Genomic DNA, 10,480 nt, shown 5'->3' on the forward strand with positions numbered 1-10,480 from the left:
AGGACGACAACTCTAGTACCATCCATTGTGTAGTAGCATCAGTGATAGTAACAATATTACAATTCTAACTTGTTGTTGACGACAAACACACGTAAAAAGGTGAAATATAGGCTGGGATGAGTTTGCAATTGAACCCGGTTATAGCGGCAAACACCTCAATAATTGTACCATTGCACTAAGCGTCCTCCTAAGTAGTAAAACTTATAAAATTAGTACCGGAAGACATTTTAAAAGTGAATCTAGTACACGAAATTTCGATGCTAGTACATATTATTTCACGACAAAATTGTGAATGTATAAAATAACAATTGGATGATTGATTATAGTAATTACTATTAAAGAAAACGGTTATATCTGAATTTGGAGCAGGAAAAATAAAAATAACAACAATAACAATAATAATAAAAAGAATAATTTTTCAGACTACTAGGCTATCAATACTACTAAACACAGAACCAAAGATTATATATGCAGTTTCGGAGAATGATAACAACAGAAATAATAAAAAAAACATAATAATAATAATAAAATAATAATAATAAAGAATGCCGTCATTATCAAACGCTTTATCAATTACTTTAATTCGTAATTAAAAGTACTAATTTAATTAAACTTAATGATAGACACTCAATTGAATGTGATTATGATTAAAATCGTATATATATAAAGAAATATATAAAATTACAACCACACACACACACACACGGATACACACACACACATATATATCCTGTTCATATAAACATATATATATCTATAAATGAATAATTGTTGGTCAGACAAAATTATATAAAAAGAATATAAGAGTCACCGAAGCACAGCATAGCATAAAGGTAATCCATCCGTCATAAATGTTGGTAAATATGTGAATATATAAATATCAACTGTTTGTCTCTTCATTCTTCTTAATCATTTGGCTCTTTCTTTCGTTCTCTCTCTCTTCATTCTTTTATTCACTTCTTTCCTTCAAAACACATCAGGACGAATTATCTGTAATTATCAAAAAACATAACGATGTCAGTTTAATAAAAAAAAAAACAAAGACAGATTTATAAAAAAATGACGAAAAACAAAGAACAAACAGCTAAAATATCAACTGACCAATAATATTATGCCGCAGGAATTAATCATCATCCGACTGGCCAACGACAACGTTACTATCATCACCATCATCATCATCATCATCATCGACATCATCATCTTCTTCATCATCATCCTCATCAAATGCACAAGACATATACATCATGTCGGCATTGTTGTTGATGTTGTTGCTAACTGATGTTGTTGCTGGTGTGGGCATAGATGACGGTGGAGATACTAGACTGAACCCAAAGTGCATTAGAGCTCTGATCAAGATATCTGTGAATGAACGAGTGAGTGAGTGAATTAAAGAGTGAGTGAATTAATGAGTGAATTGATGAGTAAATTAGTGACTGAATTAATCTATGGATGAATGAATAACCAAATATATGGGTTAATGAATTAATTAAAGAATGAATCATTCAGTACAAGAGAGTAAAATACAAGAATGCATGTATGAAAATGTAGGCGAATGAATGAATGTATGAGTGAAGCAATAAACCAATGAATGTTGAATGAACTATTATAAAATTTGGTTAAAGTTTATGAATCTTCAGTGCTTAGCCATTTATTTATAGTCTAAAAATAGTGAGAAAACAATAAAAAGATAGAACTTCGATCAGATCTGTTCTTCTTGAAGCAGGCAACAACACGTGAGCACTTGAGAATATTCTCTGCATACTCTATCAGCATCATGAAACTGCAGGAAAATAAAATTATTTTCAAATAAAAATTTTTTAAAATGGATTGAAACAAAACAGATCCACAGTTAAATGTTTTGTTTGTTTGTTTGTGAACTTTTTAAACGCGTTAAATTGTGATGACAATTCGTGTTAATGATTCAAAATTAAGAATTATTCATCCATTCAAACAGAAATTGAAACCCCTGATGAAAAATTACAAATAGTCATAAGAAAAGCAAACAAAAACAAAAGAATAATAATTTGTTTTCATTTATTTTATTTATACCACCTCTCTCTGGAGCCCTCGGGCTTAACATTGAGAGGAACATCAACTAGCAGTGCCCCACCAATCAGCACGCTGTCCCAAACGGCATCCTGCAAACCCGTCTTGTCTGCCACCACAAAACACAAACTCCGAGCATCACTCATCAACTTCTGCGCCATCTGCGAGCAACTGACCATCGTACCCATCGTCGACCTGTCGAACTCTGAAAAATTCCTGACAGGGGGCTCTTTTTGGACCCCCACACCGCTGCCCTCTGCCTTGCGACCAGACAACTCGGTGTGGGGCACATCAGGAGCACTGCCGAGGCCTGGCACCCAGCCTGATGACGCATCGTCTGCCGGACAACCTGTTTATTATCGGAAGTTCAGAAGAAAATTTTTTGAAATTTTAAAAATTGCAATACGATCTAATTCATATATTTCACATTAGATGACAATAAATTAATAAACGATATTTATCGAGAATATTATCAAAAAAACCCATTTTGTCGATGAAAAATAAAACGAATTAATGAAAATTTTTGACAAAACATGGAACTTCCGGTTGAATAAGAAAGACGATTTTTGTACCTAACAGCGTTTGATAATGACGGCATTCCTTTCTTCTTTTCCTTCGTTTACGGACCGAAATTCTCAGTAATTGTAATTGCCTCGCTGGCACTCATTAACATCCCGACCCCCGAGTTATCAGGAACCAATTTCTCGTTCAAAATATATCCGAAAGTTAAGAAAATTAGGACAAGAACTTTAAAAATAGACAGATCTGTTATTATGTAGAAATTCACAAATACGTCACTGCTCATTAATTATTCATGAGATGTTTAAAAATGGATTTAAATAATTAAGTATTTGTGTTTTTTAGCATGAAATAAACTTTTGTATTTATAAATTAGTGATTTTAGTTAGTGAAAAAATGTTTTTTGATATTTAGAAATAAGTTTTAAGATTTGAAATTAAATATAAAATTAGATGCTTCTTTGGTATTTAAATTGGCCTTTAAATTTTCAGGACATTTGTTTAAAATTCAATAAATTTTCCCTAAATTTCCTTCCTTATTAAAGTAAAAACTAAATTGAAAAAATTTATTTCAAATGAATTTCAATTTAATTTAATTTAAATATTTGGTGAAAAAAATAATTAATTAAATTAGTATTAGGCAAACATGAACATTGAAATTGAGCATTCAATTAGAAAGAACATTGCTTGGGCAAACCTACCTTTGAATTTAAAACAGGTGATTTTATTCAATTAACTAACTAACTAATTAAATTAATTTAATTTAACTTTAGTTTAGTAATTGTTTAAAATTGATTGAATTAAATGTTTCAGTACAAATAAAAATGAATAGTTGAAATGTCAAATTTTTAAAATTTTAAATTATTACAAAAAACAACTTCATTCATTTCATTTTCATCATTTGAAACTATTTAATTTCTTAAATAATTTTATAAATTTTAGTAAAATTTGTATTAATTTTCAAATGTCAATACAAATATATATAATATATATATATGGCATTTTTTATTTATTAATTCCCTTTTTTTTTCATTGCCTAAAAATGTATTTTTGATTTTTTCATATTTAATCTTTATTCTTTATGAATTAATTTATATTTATTTATACTTGCAATGCATGGTCAACTTGACATTTTTACTCATTTGTAAATCAGAATTTAGGCAATTCTTCGAAAGAGTACGACAAACTTGCCATCAACTACAGCATCAAAAATCAGCTGAGATACAAAGGCAACCTTGGTAAGCATACCAATTTTTTTTTCAATTTTATTCTACTTGAAAATTGACTTGGAAGATAAATTAAGATAAATTAAAAAATTAAATTTTGGTTAATAATTTTATTTCATTTCAATCACTTAATCACTTCTGTCAGATCTAGACACAGTTCAACTCCAATCAAATATTCTTAATTCAGACACACATATTTCATAGCTTACATTTTTCTTTAACTATACCTGATCAAGTTTTTACTACTTACTATTACACACACATACACGCACACACACACACATACACAACACATAATATGACCACCATCGCCTAATTTCCAAATCTCGTCACACCACACCCTAATACAAACCATCTCTAATCCACCCCCAAGTTCGAACTATCAAGAAAGATGAGAGAAAATACTATGAGGAATTACTGAAGTACAGTCGAGAGCACCTGATGCTGTACCCGTACCACCTGTCTGATGTTCTAGTGAAAGGCTTACGAATCACTCCATTTGCTTACTACACGCACATCATGACTGATATAATGGCTCAGGAGAAGAGCTATGACTCTCTGCCTAACTTCACCGCTGCTGATTGTTAGTGGATGGATGGATGGATGGATGGATGGATGGATGGATGGATGGATGGATGGATGGATGGATGGATGGATGGATGGATGGATGGATGGATGGATGGATGGATATATGAATGAATAGACGGATAGATGGATGGGTAGATAAAGAAATAACTTTTAATTTTATTACAATTTTTACTCAGGTTTAAGACTAATGGCAATAGGCAGAAACCAGTACATTGACATCATGAACCAATGTCGTTCTTCTAAAGTAGGTCAACTTTTTTCGCTACTTAACCTAATTACATAATCATGTACATTATATTTCATTATTAAAAGCAACTTAAAACAAAAGTTGAATTCTTTTGTCTGTGTAGAAATGAATTTTTTCTTAAAATAAAAAACTTTTCCACCTTTGCAGAAATTTTTTCGAAAGAAGCCCTTGAAAGATTTGCTACCTCGGCAGCCCGTCGAATCAGTCCTCATCGAACCCTGGTGGGTGGTCCATCACGGGTACATAATCGAGGAGGATATCAAGGTCATGATAATGATGATGGTGGTGATGATGATGAAGATGATGATGATGCAGTGATGATGGCGTTGAAGATTTTGTTGTTGCCGTCGAAATATTCACTAAAAATCATGTAAACTTCCAGATGATGGTAGTGATGATGATGAAACTGATTACAACACTGATGATTATGATGTTAAAAATAGTAAAAGTAGACTAAAAATAAACTGAAATCTCAAAAAGAAACTCAAAATTTCAACGCAGATCTGCTCGGCTGATGAGAAGAAGTTGATTGACAGGATAATCGACAATGGACCCCAAGTGGCCGCCAGCCTCGACTTCAACGTTTTGCACGGTCCAAGCTACTAATTAACATAAATTAACATAATTTATTATAATGCGTTCTAATTTATGCAATTTTTACGCTGGTCTGCGTGCGGTAGTATTTTGTATATGTGTTCGTAATTTTGTAAATGTTATTTATCTTAATTTATTCGCGCGCAGGATTATACAGAAAAGGTCTTATATACCTGGACGTACCCATTGATGATGATGATCATATTATAGGTATTATTATTATTATTATTATTATTATTATTATTATTATTATTATTATTATTAATATCATTATTATTATTATTATTTTAATTTTTTTGTAAATTTTTTCTTGTTTTTTTTTAATCTTTTCTACTTTATAATAATTTATTTATAGTAGTAATAGCAATTAAAATTATAATAATTTATTCACAGTAGTAATAGCAGTTTTAATTATAATAATTTATTCATAGTCCCGCCCCTAGAGGGCTTCGTGATGAATAGGGTCCTGGGTGATTACTTCGAGACACTTCTATATAAGATCTTTGTCTCCATAGACGAACATACCTCCATCGCCGAGGTGATGATGATGATAATTTTGATGGTGATGATGATGATGATGACGATGGTGATGATGATGATGTTGCTTTTGATGATGATGATAATGATCATCCTACTTCCCCACACAGCTGGCTAAAGTTTTAGAGATTGATTTACAACTCGTCAAGGTGTGTTTTTGTTGATGTTTCAATTTTTCATTCGATTTTTTTTAGGAAGGAATGAATTAATGAATGAATGAGTAAATGAATGAATGAATGAGGGAATGAATGGATGAATTATGAATTAAATGAATGAGTGAATGAATGAATGAATAAACAAATGAGTAACTAAGTGGTTGTGTGAAAAAGTTGGTAACAGTAACAGGCGGGCATCACCTTGCAATCGAACCCGACCACCACAACAGCAATGCCAAGCATCTTAACCATTGCACCGCAGGAAACATTACGTAACGTAAGCGACAAATTCTTCCCAACAGAATGCGGTTTCAATGTTTTGTAGGCTGGGTTTTGGTCGGAAGAAAAATATCGACCAACACTTGGATGTGCTACATGAGTCGTGGAACACCGTTGAGCAGACTAACATTGTCACGAAGAAGTTGTTGTTGTTGATGTTGTTGTTGATGTTGTTGTTGTTGACCTTGTTGCTGTTGTTGTTGTTGATGTTGTTGTTGCTACTGTTGTTGTATTTCTTGCTCTATGTTTCATTCTAGTATTGGTGCCACTATTTTCTACAATCCTGATCACTCACTACCATCATCATTACCAGGCCCACACAAGAGCAGCTGCTGATCGATTGGTCGAACATAATGACGGGTGCAGATCAGCCAGCCAATCAGATCAATTCTCCCGATAGCGTACCCGGCGGCGAGGGTTCGTGATTGGCCTGAAATGGATTCTAAATTTTGAGTGACGAACTATGATTGGTTGAAATTATTTGGCAGATAACATCAGCTTATCAAGTTTGGGTGTCAGCAGCAGCATCAACAACAACAGCAGCAGCAGCAGCGGAAGTGGGGTCGGGAGTGGTCACATGAAGAGGATAGCCCTCATGTTCGATTCTACCTTGACCGCTTTTCTCATGATGGGAAATTTATCACCCGTTAGGAATGTTGGAATGATGGTGACGATGATGGTGATGATGAAGAGGGTGAGGATGGTGAAGAAGGTGATGATGATGATGATGATGAGGAGGTTTTTTTCATTCCCCCAGGGTTTAAAAAGTCATGCAGTGACGATGTTTGAAGTGGGCAAGTTGAGTGACGAGTCTCTTGACTGCTTCCTTGCTGAGCTGGAAAAGGTGGATTGATTGATTGATTGGTTGATTGGTTGGTTGGTTGGTTGGTTGGTTGATTGATTGATTGGTTGATTGATTGATTGGTTGGTTGGTTGGTTGGTTGATTGGTTGGTTGGTTGGTTGGTTGATTGATTGATTGATTGATTGATTGATTGATTGATTGCTTGCTTGCTTGATTGATTGATTGATTGATTGATTGATTGATTGATTGATTGATTGGTGATTGGTTAAATTATTAGCATAATCAACCACACACACACGCACACACACACGCACACACACACGCACACACACACGCACACACACACGCACACACACACGCACGCACACAGGTGGACACGGTAGCTGAAGGCGAGGCCCAGCGCTACTTCGACCACGCCGTGACACTGCGCGAAACAGTCCACTTCCTACGTCACAACCGTAACCTCGTGACTTCCTCAAATGAGGATGACGTCACGGGTCAAGGTCAGGGCCTTGACCTTCTCAGGTGCGAGAGTCTTCTCGGGCTGGACGCCGCCACGTGTAGCAGAGTTCTCAATAAAAATTATTCGTTAGTGCTGTGATGTGACGTCACGTTGTCGTTTTGACGTTGATGACGTCATCATCGTCGTCATCGTCATCATTATCATGAACAGGTTGTTGTTTTCCGTGGCGCCATTGAGTAATGAGGTGAGACCCGTCAGCCACAACATACCCCACCATCTCGGTCCAACCATTCCAGAGGTCATTTTCGTATTCGGGGAGTTCATTTGTTCATCCATCTATCAATTAATCAATCTATCTATCTATTTATCCATCCATCCACCCATCCATCTATCCATTTATCCATCCATTTATCCATTTATCCATCCATCTATCCATCCACCCATTCATTCATGCATCCATTCATTCATCCATTCATTCAAAAGGTGAATTCCATTTGGTTTAAGTTATTTTTATACTCGTTGACGTCAAATGGTCCGCCATCTATACTGCTATCCAAAGGAACTAAACTAAGAAAACTGCCAAAAGTCTTACAAGTATGTGCGTGTGTGTTTGTGTGTGTGTGTGTGTGTGTACGTGTGTATGTGTACGTGTGCGTGTGTGATCATCACCTACATCGTAATCATTACTAGGAATTCGATCGTATCCTGATAGCGACGTGGGGCCACGATCCTTCAATCATTCCAGCTTCCAACATCCTCCTCATCCTCAACGATGCACTCTCTCATTCCGCCATTCTCGTACAGGTGTGCGTGTGCGCGTGCGTTTGTGTGTTCATGTGTGTGTGTGTGTGTGGGTGTGTGTGTGTGTGTGTGAGAGTGTTTGTATTATTGATTTTGTTCGTTAGGGGCACGGTGCAGATCAAAAGGACGGTCAAACTGTTTATATTCCATTCCCCCTGCAACAAGCCGGTATGTTGACGTTGATGATGATGACCACAATGATGATGGCGATGATGGCGACCATGATGATGATAATAATAAAATATCATACTTAGATGCAAACATATAAAGGTACACACACGCACATGCGCACACGCACACGTACAGACAAACGCAGCAAACTAGAGCGCCACACAAGCATCGAACGCCTGTACGAGTGTATTGACCTCGAACACACTTGCGGCTACATAACCATGCTGAAAACCGGTGGCCGCCGACTCTACTACAACAACAGCAACCACGCCACTCGTTCGTCCGACTACGCCCCCAGTACCGACTACGATGACGACCGTTGCGGTAAGGATTCGACCGACAAAATATACCGAGGGCAAGCGCCGTTCGACCTACCGACTCCAGTTACGGACACCTGCCCATCCCTACTCGCTAGCACCGGTGGCGATCATAATAACAACCATCCTACTATTAGCGGCTGCGAAAAAGTGGCCAGTACCGGTAACGGTTTCGGTAATGCGATTACGGAGAGTGACGGTATCGTTGATGACGTCAGTGGGGAGGACGATTTCGACGAAGATGATTGGCTGCTGTTGGACTGCTGCTTTGGGGTTCCGCTGTTTGATAGGAAACTCAACAAGGAGGTGTGCGCGAGGATTCAAGATAACAAGCTCTGTAGAGAAGATAGGTCGGTGGATTGTCGGGTTGACTGATTGGCTGATTGATTGGTTGGTTGTTTGGTTGGTTGGTTGATTGACTGATTGATTGATTGATTGATTGGTCGATTGATTGATTGGTCGATTGGTTGATTGGTCGATTGATTGATTGACTGATTGATTGATTGGTTGGTTGGTTGGTTGATTGATTGATTGATTGATTGATTGATTGATTGATTGATTGATTGATTGATTGATTGATTGATTGATTGATTGATTGATTGATTGATTGATTGATTGATTGATTGATTGATTGATTGATTGATTGATTGATTGATTGATTGATTGATTGATTGATTGATTGATTGATTGATTGATTGATTGATTGATTGATTGATTGATTGATTGATTGATTGATTGATTGGTTAATTTTTTGCACATCAGTTTGAAAGAGTTGGCGCTATCTAATAGGAGATTGGCCAGTGACCTGTTGAAATTCGTGCATCAAAATCAGGTGAATAAAATTTTAATTAATTAATTAATTCATTCATTCATTCATTTATTCATTCTTTCTTTCTTTCATTCTTGCGTTAATTGGTCATTTATATCATCTGTCCATTCGTATTATTCAATTCATTTCAAATAGTTATTATTACCTTGCCTTTGATCATATAGCACACACACACACACACACACACACACACACACACACACACACACACACACACACACACACACACACACACACACACACACAAACACACACACATACGTTCCCAGGAAATGACGTCAGACAGTTTCAACCAGCAAATGTCAACCACGAGACTACAACAACAACAACAACATCATCATCCTTCGGTAAACAACAACGTCATCAACAACAACAGCATACTCCCAACGCAAAATCTCATGTTTTCCAACGGAAAGCTAACCGTTTGGGATGGCATGTGATGATGATGACGATGATGGTGATGATGATGATGACGATGATGATGATGACGATGATGATGACGACGATGATGACGATGAATTTATATCAATACGTGATTTCTTCCCAATCATTCTTTTCGTAAAAATAATAACACCCAACAGATTTGAAAGACTATGTTTAATCTTCCTCTACTAATTTTTCTTATTATCGCCCATTGTTATTCATGACGTCATATCTACTTAGTTAGTTAGTTAATTTTAATAAATTATGATAATTATGACTGCTCTATTTCTATACCGTGTGGTTGATTCGTAATTTGGTTGCGCAGTTAATTAACCTAATTAATATTAATAATGGTATAAATGTTGTTGTTATTATTATTATTACTATTGTTGTAATTACAGTTGTCGTTGTTGTTATTGCAATCATTTGGGCTTTTTGTTGTTATAGCATTCCTGTTAAAGAAGTATTTCTACACACACACAA

The 10,480-nt window shown here is 35.7% G+C and overlaps 2 protein-coding genes across 2 annotated transcripts in view; one reads left to right on the forward strand and one right to left on the reverse strand.

Moving 5' to 3' along the window:
- Window positions 1-209: 209 nt before the first annotated feature.
- HELRODRAFT_189969 (hypothetical protein) lies at window positions 210-2,851 on the reverse strand (the record flags this gene model as incomplete). Its single annotated transcript, XM_009033368.1, has 5 exons — window positions 210-990; window positions 1,102-1,359; window positions 1,695-1,780; window positions 2,053-2,395; window positions 2,674-2,851. The coding sequence occupies 4 exons, from the start codon at window positions 2,849-2,851 to the stop codon at window positions 1,124-1,126; spliced, it is 843 nt and encodes a 280-aa protein (XP_009031616.1). The 3' UTR covers window positions 210-990; window positions 1,102-1,123.
- Window positions 2,852-3,210: 359 nt separating this feature from the next.
- The window catches only part of HELRODRAFT_156211 (hypothetical protein), a gene marked incomplete at both ends in the record, with an annotated part of 8,178 nt that continues 908 nt past the window's right edge, over window positions 3,211-10,480 (forward strand). Inside the window, 23 exons of the mRNA XM_009033369.1 lie at window positions 3,211-3,282; window positions 3,718-3,802; window positions 4,164-4,373; window positions 4,555-4,622; window positions 4,773-4,889; window positions 5,127-5,217; window positions 5,367-5,429; window positions 5,651-5,757; window positions 5,867-5,905; window positions 6,214-6,303; window position 6,607; window positions 6,679-6,836; window positions 6,948-7,034; window positions 7,364-7,581; window positions 7,667-7,754; window positions 7,940-8,050; window positions 8,147-8,260; window positions 8,362-8,425; window positions 8,564-8,662; window positions 8,844-8,848; window positions 8,938-9,095; window positions 9,508-9,577; window positions 9,844-10,010. Coding sequence (XP_009031617.1) covers window positions 3,211-3,282; window positions 3,718-3,802; window positions 4,164-4,373; window positions 4,555-4,622; window positions 4,773-4,889; window positions 5,127-5,217; window positions 5,367-5,429; window positions 5,651-5,757; window positions 5,867-5,905; window positions 6,214-6,303; window position 6,607; window positions 6,679-6,836; window positions 6,948-7,034; window positions 7,364-7,581; window positions 7,667-7,754; window positions 7,940-8,050; window positions 8,147-8,260; window positions 8,362-8,425; window positions 8,564-8,662; window positions 8,844-8,848; window positions 8,938-9,095; window positions 9,508-9,577; window positions 9,844-10,010 — 2,282 coding nt within the window. The remainder of the gene's footprint in view (window positions 3,283-3,717; window positions 3,803-4,163; window positions 4,374-4,554; window positions 4,623-4,772; window positions 4,890-5,126; window positions 5,218-5,366; window positions 5,430-5,650; window positions 5,758-5,866; window positions 5,906-6,213; window positions 6,304-6,606; window positions 6,608-6,678; window positions 6,837-6,947; window positions 7,035-7,363; window positions 7,582-7,666; window positions 7,755-7,939; window positions 8,051-8,146; window positions 8,261-8,361; window positions 8,426-8,563; window positions 8,663-8,843; window positions 8,849-8,937; window positions 9,096-9,507; window positions 9,578-9,843; window positions 10,011-10,480) is intronic.

This window comes from Helobdella robusta (genome assembly GCF_000326865.2).
Source record: "Helobdella robusta unplaced genomic scaffold HELROscaffold_9, whole genome shotgun sequence".
NCBI lineage: Eukaryota > Metazoa > Annelida > Clitellata > Rhynchobdellida > Glossiphoniidae > Helobdella > Helobdella robusta.